We start from the raw sequence: 18213 nt of genomic DNA, 5'->3' as shown, positions 1-18213 counted from the left end.
CCCAAAACACCTATCTGGACGTTTCTAACGCTGAAGACCTTGATCAAATGATTCAGGTGTGTTTGATTGTGGTTAGGACTGTGGCGCTCCAGGAGCAAGATTGCACACCCCTGATATAGTCTATTTTCCAGCGACATGTTTGGTATGTTATTAACGCCTTTGTTTAGCCTTTATAATCACTTTATATTATCAATTTCTTTTATCATGAAATCTCATTTAAATTTACTGCTAATATTAATATTTATGTAATGCATTTTAATGAATGTATTGGTACATAAATTTGCTCGTTTTCCAATAATAGACTATGATGATGTGGAGGAGGAACCAGGAAAACAAGAAGAAACTGAATAACTCAAACCACACACACTGCCTCAAATCCTCAAAGCTTTTCAGGTTTTAGTGGTCTTATAAGTTTCAGTTGTTTTGTTACACCAACAATGTTTCGTTACATTTTGTGTTGAAATATACAATCGAAATTTGTGACAGAATTATTTTTTTTGACACTTCATAAAAAGTGAAGCCACCACTCTGCCATATTGCTTTGCTAGAATTCCCACATATTATATACTGAGTAATTAGGAAATCGTATAAATTTAATTAGAAAATGTCACCTAACGAGTCAGCATTTTTATATCTGAAGTCTCACTGTACATTCTTACAATGCAAACATCTTAAGCCTGCAAATGTTTGTATAATGTTGGGAATTTCCCCTGCTTATTAAAAAATGACATTACTACTTATGCTTATGTAGTTGCTGTAATATTGTTTTCATTATTACAGTAGGATAACTGAAAATTTTTCAATAATGATTTTGTTAATAGTATGCATTTTGAAGCAGTTAATGATTTAAATGTTGGTTAATAATTACTTACACTAACAGTTTAGTGGACTCTATGGAAACTGTAATTCAGTAAAATGTCATAGAATTAGCTCAGTCTTGAAGAATCTTACACAGATGTTGCTTAGTTAGAAAATACAATACACAAATTATAACCTATTCAGACAAATAACAATGACTGTGTTCAGACTTTAAAAACATGAAATTTTATTTTCAAGATGAGGAGAGCATAATTTACCTATAAATATATTGACTTAAAACACTATTTTTACTTGTACAGGAAAAGTGAAGTTGCTAAGTAGCAGTAGTTTCTCTGCTTAGTGGAGGTTTATTGTGATGCTCACAGTGTGAGATGATGACTGTGCTGTTCTGTTATTATATCATCTTTTTCTATAAAATATATTAGATTAGGAACACAGAAACACAGGTTCAGCTGTGTTTGATTAGGGTTGGAGTTTAACTCTACGGGACATCAGCACTCCAGAGCCGAGTGTTTATCCCTGCTAAAACTACAATAAACACAATAAACAAAGTACATTTATAAAGAACTCACTTTGTGTCAAAGCCACGCCATCATCTTCACTCGCTCCACCCTCTCGTTCACTCTCCCCTGAATTCTAATCACCCTCACCTGGCCATCTCATCATCTCATACCCTTTATAAACCACTCTCACTCACCAGTCATCGTCTGGCCTCGTCAATACCACTGACAACAGACTCACCCGCGCTACTCACCTCAAGAGAAAACCACTAACCTTCAGAAGCCTTCATTCCCGTTCGTCAGCCGTCAGCCTACCGTCCTCCTTCTGAGAACCTTCCCGCACTCTTCCTCCAGCTCCTAAACCAGAGACCTGGGTTACCTCTCAGTTAAGTCACAGTGAACGTTATCATCTACTTCATTACTCGCCTTTACATCCCGGTTCTGCTGCACTTGTAAAAATAAATCTCATTTCAACTCACCACCTGTCTGCCTCTTGTGATTACCTGACAGAAGGTCAGACCGATAACAATGCAAGCTGCATCAAAACCCGAGGATACGCCGCAGCGGGACACATTCGCTGAACTGGTTCAAGCCGTCAGTCAAGCCATACTAAAAACTCCTCCTGTCATCGCTACTGACCGCCAAGATCCTCACTCACCTTCACTTCCGCAAACACCCGCTGCTTCGGTAGCTGCCTCTGCTAGTCCCATGGCCCGACCAGCGACATACTTAGGCGAGGCGGAGAACTGCAGCGGCTTCCTACTCCAGGTTTCTCTATATTTCGAGATGCAACCGCATCAGTTTCATAATGACTCTGCCCGTATTGCTTTCATTATATCTCTGTTATCTGGCCGTGCTCTTCAATGGGCCGAATCTATATGGAACGCTAACTCACCCATAACCCAGTCTCTTTCCAGCTTCCTTCAACATTTCAAAGTGGTTTTCGGTGTGTCCGCTGAAGAACTCTCCATTCATGACCAGCTCTTCAATCTTCAACAAGGATCATCTTCGGTATGTGACTATGCTCTCCGATTCCGCACCCTGGCGGCCTCTAGTGGCTGGAATGAGACCGCTTTAATGACAGTGTTTCGACACGGCTTAAATTCGAAAATCCGGCAATTAGTGGTTGTTTATGATGATGCTATGGGTCTCGAGAATCTCATCCAAAAAACTATCCAAGTCTCTCAACGTCTCACAGCCTGTGGTCATACACCATCAGCCGCTGCCAGTTCTCCGCTCCCAGCACCCTCTCTCGCTCCTCCAGCACCAGAGCCCATGCAAGTCGACTCCTATCATCTCTCCACCGTTGAACGGCAAAGAAGGATTCAGAATCACCTGTGCTTATATTGCGCTTCTGATCAACATCTCCTCAGTGGCTGTCCTGTGCGTCCTCCGCGCACTGCGGTAAGCACCATTCAAGTCCCTCCTAAAATTGAAACTATCAATCGTACTATGGTCTTACTCCTAACCCCTCGTCTTTGTGTCTCAGCGCAAGCCCTACTCGACTCCGGTGCCGAAGGGAACTTCATCTCCTCTCAACTACTCGAAAAATTGAACCTTCGAAAAACTCAAAACTCACCAAGATCTCCGAGTACAAACCATCCAAGGCAAACCCCTCGGTCGAGGAAGGATTCGTCACTTTTCCCCAACTATCACTCTTCAGATTGGATGTCTTCATACTGAAAGGATCTCGTTTATGGTGCTGGAGGAGTCAACTGCCGAGCTCATCCTGGGACGCCCCTGGATGGTTCAACATCAACCCACCATCAACTGGAGGTCCGCAGAGATCTTATGCTGGGGTGAATATTGCTTTTCCAACTGCTTGTCTTCAATTAAGAAACCTTCACCTCCCTCTTCATCTAAGATTGAGCACTCGTTCCGAGTTAGTTCAACCACCGTCGAGAGTCCCGAAACTCAACAGTCTGTAGTGATTCCCTCTGAGTATGGGGCGTTCCAGGATGTATTCAGCAAGCAACTTGCAACCAAACTACCACCTCATCGGCCATGGGACTGTGCTATCGACCTACTACCTGGAGCCACCTTACCTAAAGGACGCGTTTACCCTCTGTCCATCCCGAAGCAGAAGGCCATTGAGGAGTATGTGGAGGAAGCCCTCAGTCAACAGTTCATTCGGACCTCAACCTCCCCTGCAGCTTCAAGCTTTTTCTTCGTGGGTAAAAAGGACGGAGGCTTGCGGCCGTGCATCGACTACAGACATCTCAATTCTCAAACCATCAAGTACAGCTACCCCCTTCCTCTGGTTCCAGCAGCCTTGGAACAGCTGCGTGGAGCTCAAATCTTCACCAAGTTAGACCTTCGTTCAGCATACAACCTCATTCGCATTAGGCGGGGTGACGAATGGAAGACTGCGTTCGTCACCCCCTCCGGCCATTATGAGTACCTCGTCATGCCCTTCGGACTATCCAACGCCCCAGCAGTCTTCCAGGGATACATGAACGAGGTCTTCAGGAACTACCTCAACAGGTTCGTCATAGTATATAGTGACGACATTCTAATCTACTCCTCTTCACTCTCTCAACACCGCAAACATGTCATCCAAGTCCTAGAAAAACTGAGAGAACACCAACTGTATCTGAAGCTGGAGAAGTGTGAGTTCCATATTCCATCTGTACAGTTCTTGGGCTACATCATTGACCAACACGGAGTACAAATGGACCAGAGGAAGGTGGAAACCATTCACAACTGGCCTCAGCCCACTTCGGTAAAGGAACTTCAGCGGTTTTTAGGATTTGCCAATTTCTACCGGAGATTCATCAAGGGTTTCAGTCTCATCACTAATCCATTAACTTCCTCTCTGAAAGTCCGGCCGAAGTCTCTGTCCTTGTCATCTGAGGCCATCCAAGCATTCCACGACCTCAAAGATGCATTCGCAACAGCCCCTGTACTGGTACATCCCAACCCCAATCTTCCATTTATTGTTGAAGTCGACGCTTCATCCACTGGAGTTGGTGCTGTATTATCTCAGCGGCAGGGTGAGCCTCCTAAACTCCATCCATGTGCCTTCTTTTCCAAAAAACTGTCCCCGGCGGAGCGGAACTATGATGTCGGTAGCCGGGAACTTCTGGCTATCAAATTAGCACTGGAAGAATGGAGACACTGGCTGGAGGGAGCTAATCATCAATTCGAAGTCATAACCGACCATAGAAATCTGGAATATCTGAGAGAAGCTAGAAGGTTGAACCCTCGTCAGGCCCGTTGGGCACTCTTCTTCACCCGATTCGATTTCCGGGTCACCTATCGTCCTGGTAGCAAGAATTCCAAGGCTGACGCATTATCTCGTATTCATCAAGCATCCTCTGACGAAAACCCTCCTGAACCTATCCTCCCTCCATCCATCTTCCTCAACCCCATCTTATGGGACATTGATGACCAAATCGCCCAAGCTAACAATCTTCAACCCGCTCCGCCGGGAGGTCTAGAAGGTCTCATCTTCGTACCACCTCAACTCCGTACCAGACTTCTGGACTCAGCACACTCTACCCCGGGCTCTGGACATCCAGGTAGTAGGCGTACCCTCTCGCTCCTCCTTTAACGGTACTGGTGGCCATCCATCTCCCAGGACGTCTCACGTTACATCAAGGGATGCTCAGTCTGCGCCGTTACTAATACTCCCAGAAGACTACCGGAGGGTAAACTCGTTCCTCTACCCATTCCTCCTCTGTGGTCCCATCTTGGGATAGACTTCATGACAGATCTCCCTCGTTCCAACGGAAACACTTGTGTGTTCGTCGTAGTGGACCGGTTTTCCAAGTCATGCAAGCTGATACCATTGCCCGGATTACCTACCGCATTCGAAGCAGCCGAAGCTCTCTTCACTTTCGTCTTCCGAAACTTCGGCATCCCTGAAGAGATTGTCTCAGATCGTGGACCACAGTTCGTCTCTCGGGTATGGAAAGCCTTCTTCAAACTCCTCGGAGTCACTGTAAACCTTTCCTCTGGATATCACCCTCAGACTAATGGCCAGACTGAGCGGAAGATCCAGGAGATTGGACGGTACCTCCGATCCTATTGCCACCAGTACCAAGACAGCTGGAACCAGTTCCTCCCCTGGGCCGAGTATGCCCAGAATTCCCTCCGCCAGAGCACCACTGGACTCACACCTTTCCAATGTGTTCTAGGTTACCAATCTCCTCTCTTCCCTTGGTCTGGTGAACTGTCTGAAGTTCCTGCTGTTGACTACTGGTTCCATCAAAGCAAGAGGGTATGGGACTCAGCTCATGTACACCTTCAGCAGGCAGTGCGGAGACACAAGAGACAAGCCGACCGTCGTAGAACCGAACCCCCTCAATACCATCCCGGGCAGAAGGTATGGCTCTCGATGCGGGACATACGTCTCCGCCTGCCCTGCAGAAAGCTGAGTCCTCGATACATCGGACCATTCACTGTGCAGACGCAGCTCAATGACGTCACCTATCGTCTCAACCTTCCTCCTGAGTATAAAATTGCACCATCATTCCATGTATCCTTACTCAAACCTCACACTGAACCTGTCACTCCTCCCTCCTCAGATCCTGCCCCGGCGGATGAACCTCCTCCTCCCGTTCCTGTTGAAGAGGAGGCCATCTACAGAGTCCGTAACATCCTAGACTCTCGGCAACGAGGTCCCCGGTTGGAATACCTGGTCGACTGGGAGGACTATGGACCTGAGGAGCGCTCCTGGGTTCATCAAGATGACATCCTTGATCCTACTTTACTCACCCAGTTCCATTCTGACCATCCGGACCGTCCTGCACCTAGAGGTCGCGGGAGACCTCGTCGCCGTACTCGTCCCTCTTCTCAGTCGTCAAGAGCCGCCTCGAGAGGGGGGGGCACTGTCACAGCCACTCCATCATCTTCACTCGCTCCACCCTCTCGTTCACTCTCCCCTGAATTCTAATCACCCTCACCTGGCCATCTCATCATCTCATACCCTTTATAAACCACTCTCACTCACCAGTCATCGTCTGGCCTCGTCAATACCACTGACAACAGACTCACCCGCGCTTCTCACCTCAAGAGAAAACCACTTACCTTCAGAAGCCTTCATTCCCGTTCGTCAGCCGTCAGCCATCAGCCGTCAGCCTACCGTCCTCCTTCTGAGAACCTTCCCGCACTCTTCCTCCAGCTCCTAAACCAGAGACTTGGGTTACCTCTCAGTTAAGTCGCAGTGAACGTTATCATCTACTTCATTACTCACCTTTGCATCCCGGTTCTGCTGCACTTGTAAAAATAAATCTCATTTCAACTCACCACCTGTCTGCCTCTTGTGATTACCTGACACTTTGACTATATTCATATTCTTAATTACAAAAAATAATTAAATGAATAAAAATAGAAAAATCACAAACATTTTGATTAATCAAACCATTAATATTGCTCCGAAAGGACTGAGTAAAAGACAATCCCTAAACACCTGACTTCTAGTTTCTGTCAAATATTCACAAAAACAGCATGATGTGTCAATGGTATTTTAACATTTTTGTAAGCAATGCTTAACGGTAAAATCTGTGAATAATTTTGTAAGATATTTCTTTAACTTTATTCACTAGGAACCTTTTTTAAGGGAGTGACCACACATGTGGCCAATTAATATCAGCATGAATATTATTCTAATAGCAGTTTGAAAAAGGAATAGATATAACAATGTCCAAAAATAGAATCTTGATAATTACACTTTTGCATTGAGAAACAAATAGAACCAACCACAGTGTATTCAGAGCTGAGGAACAAACTGAAATCATTGAGACAGTGAGCTATTATTGTTTTCAAAGAGATGGACTTAAGAAACTATATAAAATTCTTCCCTGAATACTATAAACTGGTATTCCAAAACAAAATCTGAGTGACTGAACAAATTGTTGTTATCAGATAACTGCTTCATATAAGGTGCTTTTCAATACTGATGCTTCCTCGTTTCTCACTCCTGTTCTCTCGTGATCTGAAAACTGATCAAATACATAAATCTACAAAGAAATATATTTAAAAAATACTTAAGAAAAAAAAAAATCTACAGCAAAATTTAAAACAGCAAAATATTAAAATTTTCTATATTTCTTTGTATGAATAATTAAATTTTTCCAATTTTTTTATTATTATTTATTTATACATTAATTTCCACTTTTATTTATATATGTATTTATGTCAACATTTATACATTTTCAGATTTTTTATTTATTTTACATAAATACATATATGAATAATTTCTAAATCTGGAAATAAATAAATGAAAAATAAATAAATGTAGGGAAAATAAAATTTTACATAAGGAAATATTTTGAATTCTTTCTTTCTTTCTTTTTCTTTGTATATATATATATTTTTTTTTTATTATCATTTTTAATTGAATTATAAAATGGCATTACATATAAGAGAGGCTGCTTGTACAGTACTTTAACTAGTGAGAAGTTGACAGTGACAAGAATCTTGTCTGCGCCTCTTTACAATAAAAAAGTTTTGCTGCCATCTTCTGGAAAAATTCATCATTGCAGCATTAAACGCACATGATTACTGCTTTTATTTTATTATTCTCCAAGTTATAGCCTACTTAATGAAAGTAGATATTTCATTTATTAAAAACACCTCAGAATATATTTAGCAAAATATAGTTTACACCATGGTGTAATCATATTTTATAATAAAAGAACAACATTTGTAAAAACCACTTACAATAATATTATACATAATTAATCCAGAAACTTTTAAAATGGTATGATTAAAATGGTACATTCATTAAAATTAGCCATGAGAAATTGTGTAAGTGTTTGAAGTATTCAGACTTACAGAAGTCAGTCATCAGTGCTTGTGTCTGCTGTGTTCAGGTTCAGGTTTTGATGCTGAATATAAGCTGCAGTGTTTCTGTATCAATCTGCTTTAAGTTTAGTGTGACTTTATCTCCACACTGACTTCTGACTGACACGAGTCTGTCCTCAGTGAAGTGTCTCTTCACGCTGGAGGAGGAGTCCGCTCATCAGCGCTCACACTTTATTGATATATATGGAGAAAATAAAAATGCTGCTTTCTGATTTGTCACTGATTGTGTTTGATGATTTCCTTAGTTGTGTCTAATAAGGTAACAATGAGTGTCATTGGCAGCTGTGAGTCTCTCTCTCTCTTTAGGGGGCTGACAGGAGCCAGTTTCTTCAGTGTGTTTGAGGGAGCAGAGGAGAAACTTGAGCTGTGTTCTGAACTGTCTGAGAGTATAGTGAAATGGAGAGCTATCTGGCATATATTTTTGTATCTTCATTTGTGTCACTCATTACAGCCGGTAAGTATACAATCAGAATTAAGAGATAGCTAAAGGAAAAAATAAAAAATAAGATACAACATCTCTCTATATTCTTTTAATTAATTTTTAAGCATATTTGTGGTCTTTTTTGTGTGTGTTGTGGGGGGGGGGGGGTGTATATAAAGGTATGGAAAGCTTTCTGACACTTATTTTATCACCCTCAGTGGTTACACTTATCACTGCTAGAAAATATATTCAGGGACAGATTAAATTCAATATATTTTTTTAAACATTCTATATTGTATTGATTTACATGTGATTATGCAATTACATGTTATTCTTATTACTTCTATATGGTTAATATTTTGTTGTTGTATGCTTATTTATGACGTATCCCTCATGTACAGACAGAGTAAATGTGAGGCTGGTGAATGGTGACAGTCGCTGTGCTGGTCGAGTGGAGGTTCTTCATGATGGTCAGTGGGGAACAGTGTGTCATTATTCCTGGGATCTGACTGATGCTGCAGTGGTGTGTAGAGAGATGAGCTGTGGAGAGGCTTTAGAAGCACAAAGATATTCTTACTTTGGACGAGGATCAGGAAAAATCTGGATGGATAGAGTACAGTGTAATGGATCGGAGTCTACACTGAAGGACTGTAGATCAAGAGGATGGGGTGAACATTATAGCAGCTGTAACGGCCATAAGTATGATGCTGGAGTCAGATGCTCAGGTAAGTGATTTCATGCAGCTCATTGTTTAATCACTTATCAAACTTTCTTCTCTTAACACAACATATGCAATATAAAATAATTTTATACAGTTTGTTTCTGAGCTAGTTATAAACAATGAATTTAGGGTTATGGTTATTTGTGAAGCTGTGATGCTGAAATGACCCAGTTTTGAATATATAAAATATTCAATCGAAGGATAGACTTAATCACTCACAGTTGTTGTTTGTTTGTAACATTCACAGTAAGACAGCTTCACTCACCATGACTCTAATTTAATTGGTTTTATGTATTATGCAATTATGTAGAAACCATAAACTATGGACGATTTACAAGACTTGCTGATGGACCTCACCTGTGCTCCGGGAGGTTAGAGGTGCTTTATGGGAACACATGGTACGCAGTGTGTGACACTGTCTTTGACCAGGAGGATGCAGAGGTTGTGTGTAGAGAGCTGGACTGTGGGGCTCCTGTACAGGTGCTGGGAGCAGCTGCTTTTGACAAAGGAGACACTCAGATGTGGACACAAGAGATTCAGTGCAGAGGAAATGAATCACTCATACGATTGTGTCCAACTTCAAATTACATAGAGTGCTCTCAAGACAACAACGTGGGACTGATATGTTCTGGTAAAATGTCACTGTTTATCCTGTCAGTTAATAGATCTTCGTTAATAAAAAAATTTTAATCGCTAAACATACTAAAATCCAATGGTTCAATATTTCTAATGAGCATGTTATGCATTATGAATGGTAATACAACAACAGCAATAAAAATAAACAGTTAGTTCTTCCCTCTAAACTATCCCGTTATGTCTTGTTTAAATACGTTTTAATTTCCTGTAGGTCACAATGATCTCAGACTGGTCAATGGTCCTGACATCTGTTCTGGTCGAGTTGAACGTCAGTTCCTCAATGAATGGGGCACAGTGTGTGATGCATGCTGGGATATGAGAGCTGCCAGTGTCCTCTGTAGACAGCTGAATTGTGGGATTGCTGTGTCTGTTGTGGGATCAGAATGGTTTGGAGAGGGAAGTGATGAAATCTGGGCTGATGTGTTTGATTGTGACGGGAATGAAACAAAACTCTCAGAATGTTCCATCTCTTCATGGAGTCGAGCTGAACGTTCTCATAAACGAGATGTTGGAGTCATCTGCTCTAGTGAGTCTATATTACTGTAGCATTTGCTTACATTATGCTACTGGAAGACTTAATATTATACGAAATGCTGTATATATTCCCTATAAATTTCAGATTGAAGATTAATGCTTGTGTCATTTAAGTTATGAATTTACTTATATAAATGTAATATTGATATGAAACAAATTTATTATATAAGTGTTCCTCTGTGGTCTTTAACACATTTGCAGTATTTTAGTAAAATGTCAGATCTTTCACCCAGATTCCTCTCTGGCTCTTCATGACGGTCTGGTGCGGTTGTCTGGAGAGAGACAGTGTGAGGGGGAGGTGGAAGTTTTCATCCATCAGGTCTGGAGGAGAGTTCTGCTGGACTCTTGGAGTCTCTCTGAATCCTCTGTGGTCTGCAGACAGCTGGGCTGTGGCTCTGTGCTGAACTTTTCCGGCTCCTCTTCATCCAGTCCTGAACACAGTCATGAGTGTGTGACGGGCTTCCAGTGCTCTGGGAGTGAAGCTCATCTTTGGAACTGCAGATCTCCACGAACTCTCAACTGCAGCTCCACACAACAGCTGTCAATCACCTGCATCGGTGAGAAGAACAACATCTGGACTGATTCTTCAGTTGTCCGTGATCAATAATGTGTTTTTCTGTCTCTGAATATCAGGTCGGGGGTCTATCAGGCTGGTGGGTTCTGGGGGAGACTGTGCAGGGAGGCTGGAGGTTTTTCACATCGGCTCATGGGGGACAGTGTGTGATGACTCCTGGGATATTAAAGATGCTCATGTGGTGTGCAGACAGCTGCAGTGTGGAGTGGCCCTCAGTAACCAGCAGGTACCAGCCTGGTTTGGTCCTGGTTCTGGACACATATGGCTGGATGAGGTGGAGTGTGAGGGGAATGAGACGTCCCTGTGGAGCTGCTCTTCTCCAGGCTGGGGAAAACATGACTGTCAACACAAGAAGGATGTAGGAGTCATGTGCTCAGGTAAACTGTAAATACAAACTTCTTATGTTTGTGGGGCAGCTGTGGCCTAATGGTTAGAGAGCCGGACTAGTTACCAGAAGGTCACTGGTTCGAGTCTCAGTGCTGGCAGGAGTTGTAGCAGAGCATCAATTCCAGGATTACCATATGGGTTACCATACTTGGCAAATGTCACAACTTTCACTTTAAACACACTGCTGTGTTTTTTTACATCATATTTAAAATTAATATAAAGATTTTAGAAATAAGCTTTTATTGGGGAAGTTGTGGCCACCCACCGCAGAGGATGGTGAAAACTGTCCAACGCATCACAGGGACACCACTTCCTCCTCTTGAGGACATCCAGAGGAAACGCTGTTTACATCGAGCTCAAGGACTCCTCTCACCCTGACCACGGACTGTTTAACCTCCTGCCCTCCAGGAGGCGCTTCAGGCACCTCCGGACAAGGACAAAAAGATTCAGGAACAGCTTTTTCCCTACAGCTGTCTCCTTGCTGAATTCTGCCCTCTGACACCCCTCTACATCCCCCCAAACCACACACAGACTCCTCACCCCTCCTCATCACTACATCTGATTGATTTACTTATTTATTTACAACAAGCAAAAACAGTAAATGAGTAAAGCATTTGCTCACTGAAATATTTTGTATGCACTTTACTGTCCATTGCACTAGTGTAAATTATGTTCATATGTTCATAGTTTCTGCCTATAGTGTACACTTTTACATAATCCATCTGTATAGTATGTTCATAGTACACCTATCTGTATATCATGCTGATAGTATTTAAAATCTGTAAATTATGTCCATAATACTTATCTGTATAGTTATTGTACATATTGTACACCTTGTATATTCTGTACTTACTGCTTATTGCACTTCTGGTTAGATGCTAACTGCATTTCGTTGCCTTCTACCTTACATGTGCAATGACAATAAAGTTAAATCTAATCTAATCTAAAAGTTATAAAGTCAGACCCAAAGGTTGTGGGTTCGAGACTCGTAACGTCAGGGATTGTCGGGTTCGCTCTCTCCCACCTTCAATACCAGGGTTGAGGTGTCCTTGAGCAAGGCACAAAACCCCCAACTGCTGCAGCAAAAAAATGGCTGCCCACTGCTCCCGGTGTGCATGTGTCACCATACTTGGCCACGTGTCACTTTGCTTTCACATATCCGTAATGCACGGGTTTTTCAATTTTGGATTTTAAAATTATATTTTCTTGTCATTTTCATCTAGAGTTTAAAGAGATCAGGTTAACTGAGGGCTGTGAAGGGAATCTGGAGGTTTTCTACAATGGATCCTGGGGTAATGTGTGCTGGAACCAGATGGACGGAGAGACAGCGAGTCTGATCTGTCAAGAGCTGAACTGTGGAAGATCTGGTGTTTTGTCTGATTCTACAGCAAGAGTGAAATCAGCTCCTAACTGGCTGGATAAAGTTACATGTCGACCACATGATTCATATCTGTGGCAGTGTCCATCTTCACCCTGGGGACAAAATAACTGTAATAGTAAGGATGAAGTGGCCAAAATCACCTGCTCAAGTGAGATGATATTTAAATGATGTAAATGGTCTCAGTAGTCATGTTTCTTTAAACACAATGTGTATATGTCTTGAGTAAACTAATGTTTAAGAAAAGCTAAACTTAGCTGATGAAAAGAGCATACATTGATTTGTGAGGCTTAAATTATATGTTTTCACACTGATATGTTTCACTGAATGATGTTCTGTCCCTTGTGTCCTAATGTTCAGTTTCCTTCATGTTTTAATCTCAGAGGAGGAGAATCAGGAGTCTCCTTGGAGTCTTCTGACATGTTCAATCTCACCATCTCCTCACCAGAAACAGTGTTCAGGTAAGTTACATCATACATTTAAAGCCATCTTGATTCAGTGTGTTTTTTGTTGTAAATGTGCTGAAGTTGGTCAGTGCTGATGTGTGTGTTTTAGATCATGTTCCTCTTAGACTGACTGAAGGGGATGGCCGGTGCTCTGGGAGGCTGGAGGTGTATCATAACGCTGTGTGGGGCTCAGTCTGTGATGATCACTGGGACATCAGCGATGCTCAGGTGGTCTGCAGGCAGCTGGGTTGTGGAGCAGCACTGAGGTCTGATGGGTATTCAGTCTTTGGTGCTGGTGAAGGTGTTGTGTGGATGAACAAAGTCGAGTGCAGAGGGAATGAAATTCACCTGTGGGACTGTCCTCTCTCCTTAAATAACCACACTGACTGCTCGCGCAAGAAGCTTGTTACACTCAACTGTGAAGGTCACAGTAAACAATTTAGATTTTTTTTAGTGCTAATAATAGTTGAGTGTTTAATCAGTCATTTGCATGAATATTATTATGTTTTGACAGACTTGTCAGATGTGTCAGTCTCCACTACTCCTGCCACAACATCGTCAGTTTCTCCTTCAGTGCGCTCAACATCAGTCTCTCCTTCACAAACTCCTCCACCAGTGTCTCCCCCAGTGCTTGTGACTGTTCTGGGAGTTGTGCTCTTACTGCTCTTAGTGCCACTGCTTATACTGATTCAGCAAAACAGAGTGATGAGGAGAGGTAGGAGAGATCCAGAGACTGTCATATTGTGTCTTATTCAGTGTGTGATCAGTCATGTGTTGTGAACTGACAGCAGGTTTGTTTGTCTACACTCACAGCTCTCTCTAAGAGGAGACACAGGACGATGTCTGAGGCCGTTTATGAGGAGATTCAGCACAGACACAATCACTTCACTCAGAGGGGTGAGACATGAGCCATCAATCTCATTTAATATCATTAATAAGAGTCTGTCAGACAGTAGATGTTCATCTATTATTAGTCCTGTTAAACCTCCTGCTTCAAACCACAGAATTCCTGACAGAAAACCATAGAGCTGCAGGTGCATATTTTTGTGTGTGTGTGTGTGTGTGTGTGCTTGTGTTTGTGTGTTAGAGAGACAGAGTGTATGTGAGAGAGAGAGAGAGAGAGAGAGAGAGAGAGAAAGAAAGAGAGAGAGTGGATGCGTGCCAGTCAGCGTCTCTTCCTGTGTGTATTTTTAGAGGGTCATAAGCAGGGACTTATATGTTTGTACATGTACAGTAGATGCAGGTGTGTGTTTGTGTGTGTGTGTTTGTCTCTTCCTGTGTATATTTCTGGAAGGCAGTAAGAAATGGGTTCATATGTTTGCTAATAGGCCTAAACCCCATTGGATTTATTTATTGAATTCTTTAAATAATAAAGTAATTTGTTGTGTTGTCACTAACACAGTGTTTTATAATCGAAAGTAAATGAGGATTCAGTCTGTTTGTAATGAACATGTTTCTGACTGTTCTGATCTCCTTTAACAGGGAGTCTTATCTCTGAAGAACTGCATTCTGGGTATGAAGATGCTGATGAGCTTCTATCAGGTTAGAGAGCTGAAGCTCATAATCATTCCACATTTTACAAAAGAAACAAAAAAAAACTTTTATAATGAATAATTTTAACTAGTAATTCTATATTATATTTGATGAATGACTCAATACTATTCAAATCCTGCTGTTTACTTGTATATTAACAGTCTGCTCTCCTTTTTTAGCAAAAGAGTTCAATACTGCATATTATGATGATGTCACCAATGGCAGAGGCCTAAAAGGTCAGTGACCTTTTAAATTGATCACATGATCCATTATCAGATGACATATAATACATTTTCAGTTTGATCTGCAGCAACAACATATTTTGGCTTTTGTAACTAAACATATTGTGTGTTGATGCAGAAGAGATGATGAAGGAAATCACACCAGGATACTATGATGATGTCATCACTGATGGACTGAAACCAGATCGTGAGACAGGTGTCCCTCTCTTATTCTACAGCAGCATATAATATACTTTTAAATCAAAATATTACAGTATATTTAAGACAGATATTTAAAATTTGTTCTGAATGTAATGAATGTGTGTGTCTGTGATGAATGTGTGAATTTGTAGAAGACACACATGAGAGCTATGATGATGTCATGACGAGCGAACACAACTCTGATATCAAAAAAGGTGTTTTACTTGATCAACTTTTAAAAAAATAATATCAATCTACAATCAAGATCATTACAGATAATATTTTAAATTCCTGCTTTAATGGGTTTTTGGTTTACACTTAAATTGACTCATATTTGCATGTGTAGTGAACACACCAGAGAATTATGATGATGTCATCATTAATAGACCGAGCTCTCAAGGTTTAACAGGTGAGATGCACAGAACTACATTTTTAATCACCCTTCACATATTTACATGAGTATTGTGATGTGCTGGAGAAAGCTGGCTGAGATCAGATCTAACTGCAGGAGTTTAATAGAAGTAACACAAGGAAGAAAAACATAGGCAAAACAAGCAGCAACACATTCAACAGCTGAAAAAACACAAGAGAAACACAAGGGCCATTTATCCACCTCATTTTTCAACACTGAAGTAAGCCGTTTTCTGTGAATGTGCAAAACTTCTGGTTCATTAGCTGCTGTAGGGAAATAATGAGAAAAATAACAATGTGCAGTAAACTGTAACATTTTATGCACTACAAACCAGTGTGTTAATAATTAAGATTATACATTCAAATAATAATGTAAGGCACATCAGTTTGCAATATCAAGCAGAAAAAAGAGCTGTTTTGTACAGCTAAAAATAGCTAGAACCAGATGAGACCGGAAGCCAGACATAAAATTTACAAAAGCACACAGGAAAAAAAAAAAGGTGGATTCACTTGAGAACAAAAGAGACTGAGTTACTATAGCAACAAGCAGATGGGTGTGGTCAAATGAGTGGCTATGGCAACTAATGAGGTTAACAATAAAGACAAACAAGGCACACAACAGACAAGGACAGAAACCAACAAGGCTTTATTGTCTTTTATATCGGCACTTGATGGTTTGGCAACTTCCACATGCTCTTGACAGCACTTCATTCATAGTGTGTATTTGCATTTTCAAAAGTTTTTTTTTTTTTTTTAATGGAGGAAAACTCCTGTTTATAAAAATACCAGTGTATTGTAGACTAGGCCTCAGATGTGTGTTCTGTGTAATAAAGTCACTCAAGGGAAAAATGATCCTTCAAATGAGATGACGTGTTTTATAAACTGATGTGACATGTTTTTCTGTCATTCTTGATCAGAGAGAGTTCAGGAGGAGTATGATGATGTGATGAGTGTCAGTGAAGATGTGAGAAACCTGTTGGGTAAGTTATTATAACCCTTTTGTTCTCATTATATTAACATTACTTTTTTTTTTTTTTTTTTTATATTTTCAAGTTAAGACTTTTAAAATATGCATCCAATAACAACATTTGACCTGATTTGTATTTAATAACAGATTATGATGATGTGGAGGAGGAGTCAAACAAAGAAGTGGGGCATTCGGCTCAGTGAACATCCACTGCCTCGGTTCGACAAATCTGAACAAAGTTTGAGTGATATTGTTATTGATATGTTAAAACTCCGGTTTTTTAAACCCCCACCCCCATCCCTTTTTGTATTAAAACTTTTAAGCCTTAGAGAGTTTTGTATTATTTTTGCCATTGTTGATACCAATAAAAAGAAAACTTTTCAGACTTTTTTTGTGTATTTCAATAAGACATTACACAAACTATGAAATCAAACTTGAGATCTTACCTTAAAAAGCACAACCACAGTGATAGTTGAAGACATCCTAAACATATGACCAAATGACTGTGAGTGATTTAACAGTCTTCAGCATCGCTGCAGCAAGCACTAGAGATTTGTAAGTGGATAAGTACTGAATAAATAAATGGTCTAACTTATAAAATAATTATTAAAATAGTTATTATTATTAACATTATTAATGTTATAAAGTGTGTTTTTAACCATTACATAAATATGCATATTGCTTGTCTGCTGGGCATTTTACTTTTATATGCATCATTTATCAGGCTGTATAAGTGTTGAGTTATGTGTAGTTCAACAACCTAAGACGTTTAAAATACATCTTCACTATAATCCATATGAATCACTTTATAATAACTTTCACAACATATGACTTAATAATAAATAGAACATTAAAACTCAGTGCAGATCATGTTTTCTCCATCAATATAAAACAAGTACAGTTGACTGTTGTCTGACGTCACAGCAATTTCATCTACACAAATGCTTCAGTCATTCATGAAAACATGGTTATGTCCTGCTAATTTATGATTCTTTTAATATTCGTTTGGTCGGAAATTGTCCTTCCCTGCAGTACAGAGTCATACAAAGCTGCACACAACATTACAGCTTCACACTGCTGACAGAGATAGTGTGGAGCTGCAGGTTCGTTTCGGTTGATTGTAGGTAAGTATCCTCTTCATCGAGCACTAATTTGTTCTTATTTTATTTTGATGTTAATATCTCGTTACAGTTTTGCTGAGTGAACTCCATTGATTCAGTTCAATTATTCATTTAACATTTCAGTAGTTATCAAGTTTACAATCTCAGTCCTTTACTGTCACCCAACGGAATAGATCGGTATTGCAGAATTAAACACATACAAGTGCAGCTGCAAACTTTTGCTGATGAACTGTTCATATATTTTGTCTTTTTTAATGCCCTACTAATATACTATATGCATTAATATATGTAAACTAATGTGTTCTTGATTAATTACAATTACAATAAAAAATCTAAATAATTACAATAAAAATTATTTAAAAATGTATTAATAGCCAACTGTTTAGAATAAAAAAGAGGATAGATGCAGTGGAATCAGTCGTATATAGCACTGCGCTCATTCAGCAAATACTAGGAGCACAGATGTGTTGAGTCTGGATATGAATGTGGCTAAACTGTTGGAGCACATCTGATCTCTTCTGGAAGCTGGTTCC

At 40.5% G+C, this 18213-nt stretch overlaps 2 protein-coding genes and 1 long non-coding RNA gene across 3 annotated transcripts in view; all 3 read left to right on the top strand.

The window, feature by feature from the left end:
- The window catches only part of LOC132098560 (antigen WC1.1-like), a 285661-nt gene that overhangs the window by 203299 nt on the left and 64149 nt on the right, over positions 1-18213 (top strand). The window contains exon 31 of the mRNA XM_059504633.1: positions 13164-13180. Coding sequence (XP_059360616.1) covers positions 13164-13180 — 17 coding nt within the window. The remainder of the gene's footprint in view (positions 1-13163; positions 13181-18213) is intronic.
- Positions 8420-11065, top strand: LOC132098819 (putative DMBT1-like protein). Its single transcript, XM_059505041.1, has 4 exons — positions 8420-8583; positions 8952-9275; positions 9582-9902; positions 10119-11065. The coding sequence occupies exons 1-4, from the start codon at positions 8526-8528 to the stop codon at positions 10451-10453; spliced, it is 1038 nt and encodes a 345-aa protein (XP_059361024.1). The 5' UTR covers positions 8420-8525; the 3' UTR covers positions 10454-11065.
- LOC132098827 (uncharacterized) lies at positions 16235-16887 on the top strand. Its single transcript, XR_009422979.1, has 2 exons — positions 16235-16572; positions 16707-16887. It is a non-coding gene; the product is annotated as an uncharacterized LOC132098827 (long non-coding RNA).

This window comes from Carassius carassius, chromosome 22 (assembly GCF_963082965.1).
Source record: "Carassius carassius chromosome 22, fCarCar2.1, whole genome shotgun sequence".
Lineage (NCBI taxonomy): Eukaryota > Metazoa > Chordata > Actinopteri > Cypriniformes > Cyprinidae > Carassius > Carassius carassius.
The sequence above is the reverse complement of the archived record's forward strand: the minus strand, read 5'-3'. Positions and strand labels throughout refer to the sequence as shown.

Bases quoted from the DNA above. Each gene is read 5' to 3' on its own strand.
- LOC132098819 (XM_059505041.1), top strand. From the start codon at position 8,526: ATGGAGAGCTATCTGGCATATATTTTTGTATCTTCATTTGTGTCACTC. The intron at 8,584-8,951 runs GTAAGTATACAA...CCTCATGTACAG, and splicing joins TGTGTCACTCATTACAGCCG to ACAGAGTAAATGTGAGGCTG. The intron at 9,903-10,118 runs GTAAAATGTCAC...AATTTCCTGTAG, and splicing joins CGTGGGACTGATATGTTCTG to GTCACAATGATCTCAGACTG.